The following is a 17,074-nucleotide window of genomic DNA, read 5'->3' as shown; positions in this document are numbered from 1 at the left end:
GCCATGTTCATGCTGAGTGTGTTATTGGAAAATGATCAATAACTTCAGCACCTGTTTTAATATTCCCACGTAGATTTAGAGGCAGTAGGTTTTCAAAATTCACTGTGACTAGGAATAATATACACTAAAAAAAAATTAAATATCTTCAAATCTGGAAAGGCAATATAGAAGTGGAAGCGTGTCAATTTTCTTTCTCTCTTTTCTTATTTGAGTTGATTAATTGGTTGACTTCATAGAAACTTGCATACGGTTTCCAAAAAAGACAAAGAACGACTTCACATTCAAAAATTCATTTTCTTCTTTTTTGGTGTTTCTTAAACTAAAATACTATAATGCAGTTTAAATTAAGCACTTCATTGGCTTATCCTGTTAAGGCAGTTTTGATTTGTGCAGTGCTGATCCCCACTAATAGCTTTTGAAATAGAAATAACTGTTTCTATCATCATATACATATTTCAGGCATTTTCAGTCTGACACAGAATCTTATTAATGCAGAGATCTCATGCATGTCTACATGCTTGCACATACATTTTGTAAGTACATACATACTAGCACTGCTGCTACTTAGTTTGCTCAATGAAACATTTACAAGCTCAGAGAGCACCAAAGACTCTTCATTTCAACCCTGAGCCCAAATATTCTCCTTTACTAGTAATATTGTAAACATATTGTCTGTCAACTCTATGATTAACAGCATAGAGCATGTAAACTGATTACACAGACGATGAATAACTACTACATGGTGTTCCAAGATCTTGCAACTCTACTTTGGCTTGACCTTGCCTCCTTCCTGTTGGTCAGGTAGGAAGCCAGCTTGAATCTCTCCCTAACACTCCAGAGCTTAAGAAAGGCTTCTGCTCTTGTTATTTCTGAAATGGTTTCTGAATGTCCCTTTCAAGACTCTTCTCCTTTCCAACAGGAATGGGGAAAAAGAAGGAAGAAAAAGGCAGGAAGGAGAAGAAATAAAGAAGTGTCTGGGTAGAGAATAAAAATATATAAAGGGAGCCTGTTTATATATTACACAAAAGGATATATTCCCCGTGGAACGATCTACCCGTAGAGATCCAGACTCTTACCACTCTCCCGGCCTTCTGTAAAGCCACCAAGACCTGGCTGTTCCGGCAGGCCTGGGGCTGTTGATCAATGTCCAGCCCCACCTACACTGAATGGATGATGTGCAATTTTAATAATGTACCTTTATTTTTAAATTTTTAAATGTTTTTTATCTGTCTGTAAGCCGCCCAGAGTCCCTTGGGAGTGGGCGGCATACAAATTTTTATTAAATTGGAAAAATTGGAAATATTCAGCAGGTAACAAGTCCCACTAAAAAACAATCAATTCAGGGGTGAAATGCTACTGGTTTGGACTGGTTCGCCCAAACTGGTAGTGAAAAAAAGCTACTGGTTCACCTGAACTGGTAGTAAAAAAAAAAAATGCTACCGGTTCGGGTGAACCGGTATTTCCAACGATCAACTGTTACACATGATTTATATTAGTTAGAAAGCAGAATTTCCTGCTTTCTAGCTAATCTAAATTGCGTGGCACAGTGGATTTCCCGCTTCACTGTTTTAATTAACTTTTCAGGCATGCTCGGTAGCAGGCTCTGCCCGGATGTCATCACATCTGTTTTTGATGTTCTGCACATGCGCAGAAGGCCCTGCGCATGTGCGGAGATGGCCCGTGTGCTCACATTTGCAAACTGGTAGCGAAGGTAAGTAGATTCCACTCCTGAATCAACTGCGAGATAATACTTTTTAAAAATTATCTACCATTGATACCAAAATGTCTGTAATCATGCACCTTTCTTATCCACTTCTAACCATTTCTTTTCGTGGAATCCTTGGGGGATAAAATCATCTTATCAGACTAGAATTCACTGACATATGTAGTGTTCTATCCAGTGCAGTGTTTCTCAACCTTGGCAATTTGAAGATGTGTGGACTTCAACTCCCAGAATTCCGTTTGCTAAAAGCGTTGTTGGCTGGGGAATTCTGGGAGTTGAAGTCCACACATCTTCAAACTGCCAAGGTTGAGAAACACTGATCCAGTGCTTATCTAAAGAAAAATTGCAATCTATAAGACTCTCTTATAGTGACTCTTGCATCTTTTAAAAAAAAAATGAAAGCAAAGAAACCTCTTTGATCCTTGTAAATGCACTCATTGGCTTAATTCTTTTATTGCACGCAGGCAGGAAAGATATTGATGCTTAAAACCAGGTAATTAGAAAGGCTTTTGTACTTACAGCAATAAACTGTACTCAGGCAGGATTCTCCAAGCCAATAGGTAAAAGGTGGAGGGGAAAAATGTGCCCACTGTAGCAATCCATTAAGCAGACCTGCATGTCAGATTTGTGTACATAAGCTATTTTTGTAATTTCAACACATTCCATCCAAGCTTTTATTCCATTAACCTAATTTAACAAGAAGGAAATCCAATAACAATAGCTAACATGGAAGAATTATTTCCCCAGAGAATGTTAACGATACTTTAACATCAAGTGAGAATGTGTAAGGAATGGATTATGCCTTTCTATAAAGGAAGCCAGGAGGAAAAAGTCCTGTGTCATATACAAGCAGTTCAAAACTTACTCTGTTGTGTAAGAAAAGGTGGAGTGGTTCTTATGGTAGCCGATGTCTTTGTTAAGGTTAAACATTGAAGAACATTGGCTTTGGGGTTTGAGGATTAGATTGGATTGGATTAGAGAAATATTTAGCCTTTTAAATATAAGGTTATTCACAATTGATAATTGTATGTGTCTGTCAGTCAGTCAGTCAGTCAGTCAGTCTGTCTGTCTGTCTATCATCTATCATCTATCATCTATCATCTATCATCTATCATCTATCATCTATCATCTATCTATCTATCTATCTATCTATCTATCTATCTATCTATCTATCTATCTATCTATCTATCATCATCTATCTCTATCATCTGTCTATCTATCTATCTATCTATCTATCTATCTATCTATCTATCTACCTACCTACCTACCTACCTACCTACCTACCTACCTACCTACCTACCTACCTACCTACCACCTACTAACCATATGTCTATAACTAATATCTATATATTCTATATCACGCATAAATATACACACTCATATATGTGTCTCTGTGTTTGTGTGTGTGTGTATACACACTCCAGTTATTGCTGAAATATACTCATATCTTTACTACACAGCATGCAGAGAGATGCTAGGATTTCCAATTGTCAACATCTGGAAATCCATTGTGAGGTTGGCGCAGTGGGTAGAGTGCAGTACTGCAGGCTACTTCAGCTGACTGCTAGTTCAGCAGTTCAGCGGTTCTAATCTCACCGGCTCAAGGTTGACTCAGCCTTCCATCCTTCCGAGGTGGGTGAAATGAGGACCCAGACTGTGGGGGCGATATGCTGACTCTGTAAACCGCTTAGAGAGGGCTGAAAGCCCTATGAAGCGGTATATAAGTCTAACTGCTATTGCTAACTGCTATCTCTAGAATTGTATTATAAGATAAGATGGTCAGTGAATGACCATAAAAATCACATCCTGTTTAAGGTAATAAATGATGTATTATTTACTATTAGGTTTTTAGTGGTTCATTATTATATGTTACAGCCTATACCAAATGGATGTTTTCCAACTCCTTTAACCTATCTTTTTCTTTAACTGTAGTTGGTTTTGCTTAGTTTTATTTTTTTAATAACTTGAAAAAGTACAGTACATAAGAAAAGACTTTGCAATCAAGTTCTCGTTATTCTTTGCCAACAAGATCATTTGTACGTTTTGCCATCAGGGTTCAGAAGATGCTAATATTATATCAAATTACATAATATCATATGCAACTTTCCTCTCCCAAACTTTTAACAGAGCAAGAAAATGTTTTGCTGACAACCTTTGAGCAATGATATAAACCAGAGAATAAATTACTGAATTAAATAGACCATTATAAAACATAACTGCCTACCTAATTCCTACTGAAAAGCATCTATAGCTGATTGTTTTTCTGCTTCTAGATCAGAGGTGGGTTGTTGCTGGTTCGGCCTGGTTTGGTTGAAACCAGGCCGAACCCAGTGGCGGTGGGAGGCTCCACCCACCCACCCGGTCACTTCTGCGCATGTGTAGAAGCGCTGCGCACAAGCGCACACATGAGCACAAGCCAATGGTAGTAAACTGGTTAGCAACCCACCACTGTTCTAGATAATGTTGTTTTCTGTTTCTAAACTGGGACAACAATCTATGCTGTCAGGTCACGAGACATAGCATTTTTTCTTTCCATAGTTTCAAATGCAGATCAAAATAATCTTTTATTTAGCATTTGTTCCTTCATGATTCACTTTGTCTTCTTGGGAAACTTTAGGAATTGATTTTTGAAATCTTTGATTCAGATCATGTCTCTCTTCTGATGCATATGTCTTTCTTTCTTTCTTTCCTTCTTTCTTTCTTTCTTTCTTTTTTTCTTCTTTTTTTCTTTCTTTCTTTCTTTCTTTCTTTCTTTCCTTCTTTCTTTCTTTCTTTCTTTCTTTTTTGCAATACTCCGGAAAACTAATATTCTATGGTTTCCGTAATTTCTAAAACTGCATTAGTCTTTAAATGTTTCTTGATGGCAAAATTAATAAATCACTACTTGACTCTCAAGCCAAATCAAGCAGAAAATATTTTAGATAAAAACTATAGCGAGAGCCAATTTAATGTAGCAGTTAAGGTAATGGGATTAGAAACCAGGAGATGGAATTATAGTCCCGCCAAGGGCATTGAGCTAGTTGGGTGACCTTGTGTCTGTCACTTTGTCTCAGCTCTAAGAAAGAGATAGAGGCAAATCACTTCTGAAAAAAAAAAAAAACAACTTTGCAATAAATCTTCAGAAATTTGTCCAGGCAGTCACCAGTAATCAACACTGACTTGAAGGCATCACCACTACTACCAACAACAACAAAAGCTATTGTATTTAATATTTAAGTACCTGTGGTAGAATTCCTCTAATCTACATGATGAACATTCTAATAGTTACTACATTTATTAAAGTTTAATAAATCTATTAAAAAGTCAGCAGAGCTGCATGAGAAGACTAGAAAAAAGCATTGATTTACATAATACATGGCCATGGGAGTAACTTCACACTACATTAAGGTTTTGCAAAAGTTGAATTAGGTGACAGTTACCAAACTACTTTTGTAGTTTTATTTAAATGTGTTTGGGGGGGAAATACATATATTTGCAGTTATGGTGCCAGGTATAATGTGAAACGTAATGTACAGTAAAGGAGTGCATCTGAAGGTATAAATTCTTTTTCTGTTTGCTTTAAGGTTTTGGATATGCACCGACTACAGATGGGCTTTCTTTAATAAACTGTGCCAAGGGTGCCCAAAAAGCTTATTGTAAGAAGAAGTGCAATATTGAACTTGCAGTCAAAGGCACGTGTGAAGCCAAGAACTATGATAATACAGCAAGTCTTACTGCTGGCACTGTTCTGGGTATGCCTGCTACACCCCTGCTTGGCAGCGATGGTGTTTACTAGGACTACAGAACACCAACCCCCAACTTACAGAAATCGTGGAGTAGGAAATGATGGGAAGGCTCTGCACCGCCAAAAACGAGGCTGGATGTGGAACCAGTTTTTCTTGTTGGAGGAATATACCGGATCGGATTATCAATATGTAGGCAAGGTAGGTATCACACATTCTTACTTCTATTAGTCCAACGTTCTGCATTGAATGAAATGGCATGAAATTATCCTTGAGGGCCCTTTGTTTTGTTAAAAACAAAAAGCACCAGATCTTGGCAAATAGGAGCAGCAGGTTGATAGGCGAATGTTCTCCTGGGAGCAAACCAATTAATAATGTCATTGCATGACATGTTGATGACCTTGTAGTTCCTTAAGGATTTGGATTTTGAATCATAATGTGCATTAACAGCGCTCCATCCTTCAAATGACACATCCTACTGATTTCTCTAAAATGTAAACATTCCCCAACTTCCAATAGCGCCTCTTTCTTTGAAAAGAAAGTAATTCTCACCAGCAAGCCTGATGTAAAAAAAATAATATATGAAACAATACAGTTATTGGGAAAATGGTTTAAATACTCTACAAAAGTAGGTAAAATAGGACAAAATCTATAAGAATTTGTCCCTGGTTTCAATCTCTTGAATGTAGAAGTAAAACAATCTTAAAAGTTCATAGATGATTGGCCTATCTTTTCTTTAATATAAAATCTGGCTGTAACAAGTAATGATTTATTGATTAATCACTTCCCCAGCAAATTCGTACTTAAGTCAAGTGATTTCAAGAAAAAAAAGGTAGCAATTGAACGTAACAAAATCTACATTTGTGCCTTTTCTTGTTTTAAACCAGCTTTCTGGATTCGAAATTGTCGGAATAGTGTGTAATATTACACATACCCAAACCTAGCTTGGTGATTACATTAGTCAATATCGTGGTAAAGTAAATATGAATCGTAATATAAAACCGCAAACCCACAATACCCTTAAATAGTAGCTGTACTCTCAGATTCGCCCAGTAGATTTTAAAATACAGGATCACTCTCCTGGAATTTGGGAATGATAATGTATCAAAAATGCAGAAATGAAAAGGATTTTTGGACAGCATAATATTGATATCCATGCCTTTAGGTAAAGGTAAAGGTTCCCTTCGCGAATATGTGCTAGTCGTTCCCGTCTCTAGGGGGCAGTGCTCATCTCCGTTTCAAAGCCAATGACCCAGTGCTGTCCAAAGACATTTCTGTATCATGTGGCCGGCATGGCTAAACACTGAAAGAGCACAGAACGCTGTTCCCTTCCCACCAAAGGTGGTCCCTATTTTTCTACTTGCATTTTTACATGCTTTCGAACTGCTAGGTTGGCAGAAGCTGGGACAAGTAACGGGAGCTCACTCCGTTACACGGCCCTAGGGATTTGAACCACCGATCTGCTGACCTTTCTGACCGACAAACTCGGTGTCTTAGCCACTGAGCCACCGTGTCCCTACATGCCTTTAGCAAATATTATTTCCTGCCCAGATATTGTTCGCTCTTTCCTGTAATCAGTAACTTCAAAAGATGCTTGAAAATATTCAGGATTAATCGGTGCATACATATTAGTGACTACCTGTGTATATATTTATAAATTCCTGATTTGTATGACATTGTTTTATTTCTTTGTTGGGGAGAACTATAAAACACAATTTCAAATATTACATTTGCATGTGCTATAACCCATATTTGAAATGACAGTGATACATATTATCTCTTTGGCTATTTTTTTATTTTATGCAGTGTGGTATTGTATAAATATATTGTTATAACCATGGGTAATCCATACATCATGAAAGGCAGATACAGTTTCTCTAATTGTCTGAATTTGTTCTGTATTTGCAATAACGAACTACTGCAGCAACAGGATGCAGCCATATGCAGAGAATATTCACATTTTTATTATAAATATTCAGAGACATCATTATCCATATTGTGTCAAATGTTATTTCACAATGTATGTATTTTTGTTTTCGTTCAAAAAGTAAACCCACCACATCTTTGCAAACCGAATCAGGTCTCATTTCAGGGGTCCTATCTGAAGAAAATAAATGGCTAGTTTTTTTAAGGTGTTATTTATGGAATGGAAGGGGTGTTCCATCATTATTCCTGGCACTCCTGATCTTAAGGGAAAGGTTTACAAAAAAAATGTAATTCTATTCAGCTGAAAAATTGCTGTAGTTTCTGTGACCTTTCAAGAAAGGAGGACAGTTAGAAATGGAGGTAATAGATCCAAGAAGTGTGATTGTTAGTCTCTCATCCTGAGTTTTTTTCCCCCCATTAAAATCCCAAGAGATATTTTTTTTCTCATTTTAACATATATATATTTTTCCTGGAGACTTACCTTTCTTAAGGCGAATATCAGAATTAGGTGCTCTAGTTACTATTGGTGCTTAATTAAATGTGAGTGGGGAGAAGTGCTTCTGTGTGGAAATGTGTTTGGAGAAAAGCTATAAATATATACACTCCTTTGTACTAAAGAAGTACCAGTGCTCCATATAAATGCATGCAATGCTAGCCAATTAAATTATTAGCATTTAAATCAGCAGAAATGAATCATATAAATCAGCAAGAAATAATATCAATAATTTATGCCTGTCCGAGGTTCTTGGGAAGAACTCAGTAAGTGGGTAAAATGCTGTATCCTGTCTAAACATCTGGCTGACTAGGCAGCTAACCGTAATAATGTGTTACTTGTTGGCGCTATTGCAAACCTAATATCTAAATAAATAAATAATAATTTAAAAACCTATGTGCACCACAAACCCAATGTATAAATAGCATATCTTCCATGCTGGGACAGTCATAGTTTCAGGAATAATCTCATCAAAAATTCCTGCTGCAGAAATCTTTTTTTTTAATAAATGCACAACTCAGAATGGATGACTAGTACATACAATGCTTCAGTGCACATTACACTTACTGCACATCTGAAAGCTTCTTTTGTGCAATTCCCATAATTTGCCACTGATACCCAGAAAGTGCCAGTCAGGCATAATTTTTTGGCTTATCACTTCAAGCAAGCAGCACAGAATTCTCTCATAAGTACCATAAATTGCTGTGAAAATCATCTATGTAAGCAGACTTTAATTTGTGATTGGAAGGGGAGATAAAGTTAGTCAAGCTGCTTATGTTGATTTCATAATCTATCCTTGTCTCTCATCTTTGCCATTAGAATATATTGATTCCCTCTTTCTTTAAATTAGTTCTTCTCTTTTTACTTCACACACTTCTTAAATTCCTCATACTCACTCTTATTAACTTTTTTTTTCTCTCTCCGAACCTGCATTTCCAAATAACAAAGGACACTCTTGTACAAACCATTTAAAGCTTCTTTTAACAAACAACCATTCCTTGCAACGGAGAAATAGGCTACCAACTGACTTTATTACAAAATGTGTACATCTCTCTCCCGCCCCGGGAGTTTCTAATCTTTAGTAAACCAGCTTTAAGATTACTTGAAGCTAAAATTTTTATTCTAGATGGAGCCCAGATAGGATAGCAATAGCAGTTAGCAATAGCAGTTAGACTTATATACCACTTCATAGGGCTTTCAGCCCTCTCTAAGCGGTTTACAGCATCAGCATATTGCCCCCACAGTCTGGGTTCCCATTTCACCCACCTCGGAAGGATGGAAGGCTGAGTCAACCTTGAGCCGGTGAGATTTGAACCGCCGAACTGCAGATAACAGTCAGCTGAAGTGGCCGCAGTACTGCACTCTAACCACTGCGCCACCTCGGCTCTTATCTATCTATCTATATCTATCATCTATCTATCTATCTATCTATCTATCTATCTATCTATCTATCTATCTATCTATCTATTTATCTATCTATCTATGAACTCCATCCATCCATCCATGCATTATATCTGTTTATCATCTATCTATCTATCTATCTATCTATCTATCTATCTATCTATCTATCTATCTATCTATCTATCTATCGCAATAGCAATAGCATTAGCAATAGCAGTTAGACTTATATACCGCTTCATAGGGCTTTCAGCCCTCTCTAAGCGGTTTACAGAGTCAGCATATCGCCCCCAACAACAATCCAGGTCCTCATTTCACCCACCTCGGAAGGATGGAAGGCTGAGTCAACCTTGAGCCGGTGAGATTAGAACCGCTGAACTGCAGATAACAGTCAGCTGAAGTGGCCTGCAGTGCTGCACCCTAACCACTGCGCCACCTCGGCTCTATAAGAATATTATATGAAGGGAAAAAATATTATTCAAAAATACATATTTTCAGATCTAAGGAATGTTGCTAATGCAGTACTTTGTTCAGGTTTGAGACAAGTATGCTCAGAATAGAGTTAAGGGCATGGAGGCTAGAAGTACTGGCTAAAGATTTCTTTGTGCCCAGAAGGTCTGATACTATTAATTCTGGCAAATGACTGTCCTTCATCATGTTACTGGCAGTGAATCAGAGACAGAGGCTGTCTAGGCTCGCCATATATTTACTAACCCTCTTCCTGGGATAGGAAAACCTCAAGAGCTAAAAATATTTGGCAGTCTGTAAGTTACTCACGCTAACCTTTCTCAGAGTGAAGAAGAACTTCTCCAGGGCCTGAGATAATGTGCTATCATTGCCATTATTACAGGCCACATTTATCAAAATCCCACTAACGGAACCCCGCCTGGCCTATCTGTCTCTGAGGAACCAGAAATTGCCCAACATGTGTAGCTTCACTGCAATTTTAATAAGGATCTGAACAAGGATTATATATTATCCTGAATGCAATGCCTCCCAGGAAGGAGAGCAGGCTACTTTGCCAATTTTCTTTTCTCAGATTCCAGCCATGTTAGCAACAACACAGTAGCTGAATTAGAACAAAAATTATACATTTTGGGGGGGCTGGGGCCTATTTTATTAATCCTACCCTTCTTTTATTCTCGTTACTGTTATTTGATTGTAATAAAAATAAGATAATCTTTAGTAAATATTGTAAAGTGCACTGTATTATGGATGTGCTCTATGGGTATTTATTTATTTACACTGTTTCCCCGAAAATAAGACCTGCTCGGATATTAAGCCCAGCTGAGCTTTTGAGTGCATGTGCTAAAATAAGCCCTCCCCGAAAATATTGCAACACAGCAGCAGCCATGAGGTAACCATGTTCACCACCTCCTGCACCTGAAAAATAATAAGACCTCCCCGAAAATAAGGCGAAAAGAAAATGTCTCCCATTTGTTAACTCACATTTTTTTAACCATTTACCCTTCTTATATCTTTAAATTCAATGTTCTGCATGCAAAAGTCATCACCAGATAGCACTCATAGGCATTGACCTTTAATTATCCATTATCACTTTGACCAATCAAAGTTTTTGCATAATATCATTTGATAAGAAGAGAAAACATAGGTCACATGTCTTTCTTAGTTTCTGACATCATGACATCCTTCTTTGTAGCCATATTCCTTGGAATGTTATCTGGATTCTCAAGAAGGAGGAGCAAGAGATGGCAAAGTTTCACTAGTTTTAGTTGTTCACCGCCTCCTGCACCTGAAAAATAATTTCATTTATTTATTTTTCATTTATTTGGGATTTATAGGCCGCCGTTTTCCCTGAGGGGACTCAGGGCGGCTTACATTCATAGGAAAAGGAAGGTGCAATACAAAAACGTAAACAATATGTGAATAAAATAAACAGTAAAAGCAAAACTTTCATTCAATCTTCAACACTCGGGTGGGGCGAATTAGAAACTTATCCCCAGGCCTGACGGGATAGCCAGATCTTAAGGGCTGTGCGGAAGGTCTGGACGGTGGTGAGGGTGCGAATCTCGACGGGGAGGTCGTTCCACAGGGTCGGAGCTGCTATTGAAAAGGCTCTCCTCCGCGTAGTTGCCAGTCGGCATTGACTGGCAGATGGGATTCGGAGGAGGCCCAATCTGTGCAATCTAATTGGTCGGAGGGAGGTAATCGGCAGGAGGCGGTCTCTCAAGTACTCAGATCCACTACCATGGAGGGCTTTATAGGTGGTAAGTAATACCCTGAAGCGAACCCGGAGATCAACAGGTAGCCAGTGCAGCTCGCGGAGGATAGGTGTTATGTGGGTGAACCGCGGTGCGCCCACTATCACTCGCGCGGCTGCATTCTGGACTAACTGCAGTCGCCGAATGCACTTCAAGGGCAGCCCCATGTAGAGCACATTGCAGTATTCCAGCCTAGAGATCACAAGGGCTCGAGTGACTGTTGCGAGGGCCTCCCGGTTCAGGTAGGGTCGCAACTGGCGGACCAGGCGAACCTGGGCAAATGCCCCCCTGGTCACAGCCGACAAATGATGATTGAAAGTCAGCTGTGGGTCCAGGAGGACTCCCAAGTTGCGAACCCTCTCTGAGGGGTGTAAAATTTGACCCCCCAGCCTGAGTGATGGAACACTGGCCAAATTGTTGGGAGAGAAACACAACAGCCACTCGGTCTTGTCTGGGTTGAGTACCAGTTTGTTAGCACTCATCCAGTTCTTAACGGCCTCAAGGCCCCGGTTCATCACGTCCACCGCTTCATTGAGTTGGCACGGGGCGGACAGATACAATTGAGTATCGTATTGATGGTATTTTATCCCGTGCCTCCGAATGATCTCGCCCAGCGGTTTCATGTATATGTTAAATAGTAGGGGGGATAAGACCGAACCCTGCGGCACCCCATATGTTAGGGGCCTCAGGGCCAATCTCTGCCCCCCGACCAACACCGACTGCGACCTGTCCGAGAGGTAGGAGGAGAACCACTGCAAAACAGTGCCTCCCACCCCCACCTCCCGCAGTCGTCGCAGAAGGATACCATGGTCAATGGTATCGAAAGCCGCCGAGAGGAGAACCGGCCTCCATCTCTGGCTCTCCAGAGATCATCGGTCAATGCGACCAAAGCGGTTTCTGTGCTGTAACCAGGTCTGAAGCCGGACTGGAAGGGGTCAAGGTAACTAGCTTCCTCCAAGGACCGTTGAAGCTGGAAGGCCACCACCTTCTCGACAACCTTCCCAACAAAGGGGAGGTTGGAGACTGGATGGTAATTGTTAAAAACGGCTGGATCCAAGGATGGTTTCTTCAGGAGGGGTCTCACCACCGCCATTTTAAGCGCGGCGGGGAAGTGCCCCTCCCAAAGGGAGGCGGTCGCGACCGCCTGGATCCAGCCGCATGTCACCTCACTGCTGTTGGCAACCAGTCAGGAGGGACACGGGTCCAGTATACAGGTGGAGGCACTTACAGCTCGTATGGCCTCCCCAAAAATAAGGCGAAAAGAAAATAAGACCCTGCCTTTCTTATTTATTTATTCATTTATTCATTCGTCCGTTTATTTATAAAGCACAATTGTTAACTTGATTTTCCTTCTCAGATCTTTGTTCTTTAGATTCATGCTCTCTATTCCACCTCAGATATGTTTAATATAGACTATCAACACTTTGGATTTTCATCCAACAGTATGGTATCATTTGCAAATAATAGTGCATATCCATGCACATACACAACTATCCTGCTTCTCCAAAAATAAGACCTCCCTGGATAATAAGCCCAAGTGGGCTGTTGAGCGCATGTACTAAAATAAGCCCTCACCCAAAAATAAGACCTCCCCAAAAAGAATAGCAATAGCAATAGCAGTTAGACTTATATACTGCTTCATAGGGCTTTCAGCCCTCTCTAAGCAGTTTACAGAGTCAGCATATCGCCCCCAACAACAATCCGGGTCCTCATTTCACCCACCTCGGAAGGATGGAAGGCTGAGTCAACCTTGAGCCGGTGAGATTTGAACCGCCGAACTGCAGATAACAGTCAGCTGAAGTGGCCTGCAGTACTGCACCCTAACCACTGCGCCACCTCAGCCAGAACGCCAAGTGCTTATTTTGGGGGTGAAAGAAAATAAGACCCTGTCTTATTTTTGGGAAAACATGGTAAGATACATCCAATATCTCTATAAGCATTCCTTATACACTTATTCATAAATATACTAATCGAACAATGGGATATTGTACATTGCTTTACTCCCTATTGATTAAATACTCTAATTATACTTGTGAGTGACCTGTGTTCATTAAATATGGTTATTGTTACATTCAGCAATATTTCTGCAGCACATTCCATAATGTGGGATCTTTGGTGTTCTCTGAGATTGATGGCTTTCTTGCAGACATTTCATTACCAAATTAGGTAACATTATCAGTGCTAGAATGGAGTTTATTTCTTCACTTCATATATATGTATGTATGTATGTATGTATGTATGTATGTATATGTGTGTGTGTGTTGTATTTGTGCTGATAAATAAATTTAGTGACACTAAATATATATATATATATATATATATATATATATATATATATATATATATATATATATATATATATATATATATATATATATATATGTTATATTTATGCTGATAAATAAATAAAGGGAGACTAGTATAGATCTATTTCAAGTTATTTAGCTCTCATCAGCTAGCCATACCCAAGTTTGGGAATCGATGAGAGCTAAATAGCTTGAAATAGATCTATACTAGTCTCCCTTTATTTATTTATCAGCATAAATATAACAAATATAACAAAAAGGCAACAGTAAAAAATATTGGGTTTCTGTCTGGATGGTCTCTTGTGACGAGCCGAATGACAGATGATGGAAGCAGTTAGCTTCCTCCCATAATTGGGGCTTACCAGGGGTTGTAAAAATCTAATATATATAATATATATATTTTCTGAGGTTTTCGCGGGTGTTAGTATGTAGGTCTCTAGTTGTTCGGGTTTTCTCCCGCGTAGAATTGGAGATGTCTTGGCGACGTTTCGACGAAGTCACATTCGTCATCTTCAGGCTGCTGCTGACTACTTCAGGTTTGGTGTTTCCAGGAGTAGAATATATATATATATATATATAAACACACACACACACACACACACACACATTCAGGAAAAGTTCAAATACAAAACCCAAAAGTCAATAAAAATCCAAGAAGACATATATACTATATTGCCAAAATATATTCACTCACAACTGAGTCTTATTATGTGGATGGGTGAGCGAATACTTTTGGCAATATAGTGTATTTTAGTCCTTTGGTTCATTCATTCATTTCTGTACCTTCGTCTCTCTTCATTTATTTCACTTTGAAAGATAAGATCATATTCAGTTCCTTCAGCAAGAATCATTTCCCTTCTTCAATTTCACAGACATGAAGGATATCTATTTTCTGTCTTCCATTTGTTAACTCACATTTTTTAACCATTTACCCTTCTTATATCTTTAAATTCAATGTTCTGCATGCAAAAGTCATCACCAGATAGCATTCATAGGCATTGACCTTTAATTATCCATTCTCACTTTGACCAATCAAAGTTTTTGCATAATATCATTTGATAAGAAGAGAAAACATAGGTCAGGTGACCATCCTTATTTGTAGCCATATTCCTTGGGATGTTATCTGGATTCTCAAGAAGGAGGAGCAAGAGATGGCAAAGTTTCACTAGTTTAGTTGTGAGGAAGGGGATCAAGACATCACCTGCCTAAGAGTTCTCAGCATATATATTTAATGATGCCAATCTTTAGATAAAGGTAAAGGTTGCTCTCCCACATATGTGCTAATTGTTCCTGACTCTAGGGGGTGGTGCTTATCTTCATTTCAAAGCCGAAGAGCCAGCACTGTTCGAAGACGTCTCCGTGGTCATGTGGCCAGCATGACTAAATGCCGAAGGCTCACGGAACGCTGTTACTTTCCCACCAAAGGTGGTCCCTATTTTTCTACTTGCATTTTTATATGCTTTCAAACTGCTAGGTTGGCAGAAGTTGGGACAAGTAATGGGAGCTCACTCTGTTATCCGGTGCTAGGGATTCAAATTGCTGAACTGCTGATCTTTCTTAGCAGGAAGTTCAGTGTCTTAACCACTCAGCCAACACTTCCCTAATCTTTAAATAGTTTGGTTTAATTTGCTTTAATTTGGCAAGATTTCTCCCTATAGATGTGAAACAATAAAGGAAACCACTTGAGAAGAATCTCACATGTCTTTCTTAGTTTCTGAAGCTGATATCATGACATATTTAATATTCCTTCCTAATGATAAGGAAAGCAGCGGTCACTTTGGCCTATATGTTACAAGCCCAATAAAAGCCCAGCTTTATTCCAAGGTTCTATAGAACCTAAGATTTGTAATATAGAGATTCTCTTGGAAGCCAAGAGATGGTCACATCCAACCAACTAAAATGTGCATACACTTCAAGACGTGCCATTATAAAATCGCTACCTGTAGTTCCTTCTGTCTTCTGTTTTGATTTTCAACATGGTGCTCCTTAGAATTCTTCACTGGAATAGCAGGGTTTGAATCAGCATTGAACCCTGGTAGCTTTCCTGCACCTCAGTAGAGGTCCAGATCGGCAGCAATATGCTTAATATTTAAAAAAAAAACAAAAAAAAACAAATAAGGGAATAAATTCAAAAGTGCTGTTGATTAGCTCTGGCTTGTTTTGAAAACTGAGATGGTATGCTACTTTTATGAAGAGAAAGAAGAATCAATTTCTGCTTACATATTACTATTAAGACACAAATGCCAGAAATCTACTTGAACAATTCGAATTTGACATGTGGTGTTTGCATGTTCCTACCAGATATAAATAAAATATTCCCTCTGCATCTTTGTAAAATCAAAGATGGAAAAAATAGCACCACTGTTTCTTCATTATCAAGAAAAAAAAAACTTACAGAGAAAGTTTACTGTATCGGTGTACACAGTATTCCACTGTAATTTAAAACACACACACACACACACACACACACACACACACACACACACACACACTTTAAAAAGGTCACTCTTTCTTTTCTGAGAAGCGGGGCTTAATTCTGAAGAATATATGTTAACTTGCACTTGTGGGTGAAGCGGTTTTTCTGCATCTGGTTTGCCAAGAAAGTTGGCATAGTTTTTTGACAAGTTTGAGTTCTCTTGGAAGGGACCTCTGGTTCGATGCCAGGCTGGGCAAGGCAAAATTGCAACATTTGGCCAGAGAAAGAATCTTTCTCTGGAAGTTTACCACCCCAGTAGTTGGCACACTTTCAGCTATTTTAAAGAGAATTTGACCTGTCCTGGTTATGCAGAATTTAAAAAGAAAGTTTGATCCAACAGTATATACTGAATTGGCCAGTCTTAAACCCGTATACAGAGTTCTCCAAATAGAGATGAAATATCAGTACAGAAGAGAAACTTCCTATTAGCACAAAAAAGGGGGGCAAATAAAGTCTTGTGCCTCGTCACATTAAATAAGTTTGAACTTGAAAAAAAATGAATTAATTCACAACAATGATAGTTTTGCATTCAAGATAGGCTTTGATAACCCAAGAACTTAAGTTGATGAAATGTACTACTCAGCTTCTCCTTTCAATGTAAGACAGCCTACAACATCACTAAATGTCCGTCCACCATATTCTTTGTATAGAAGAGTGAAGTTATGCATTGTGTATTGTCTGTGACAATTTCAGAAGCAGCATAAAATGTGCATTGACTCTGCAAAGCGATTTGCAGCTCCCTTATTTGATTTGCAGCATTAAAGTGGTTCTGCTTTGATATGCAGCTTGGCTTGGTTGGGATAATTCA

At 38.8% G+C, this 17,074-nt stretch overlaps 1 protein-coding gene across 1 annotated transcript in view; it reads left to right on the top strand.

Moving 5' to 3' along the window:
* Positions 1-5,415: 5,415 nt before the first annotated feature.
* The window catches only part of LOC116510351 (cadherin-10-like), an 89,077-nt gene continuing 77,418 nt past the window's right edge, over positions 5,416-17,074 (top strand). The window contains exon 1 of the mRNA XM_032219867.1: positions 5,416-5,646. Coding sequence (XP_032075758.1) covers positions 5,416-5,646 — 231 coding nt within the window. The remainder of the gene's footprint in view (positions 5,647-17,074) is intronic.

Source organism: Thamnophis elegans, chromosome 6, assembly GCF_009769535.1.
Source record: "Thamnophis elegans isolate rThaEle1 chromosome 6, rThaEle1.pri, whole genome shotgun sequence".
NCBI lineage: Eukaryota > Metazoa > Chordata > Lepidosauria > Squamata > Colubridae > Thamnophis > Thamnophis elegans.
The sequence above is the reverse complement of the archived record's forward strand: the minus strand, read 5'-3'. Positions and strand labels throughout refer to the sequence as shown.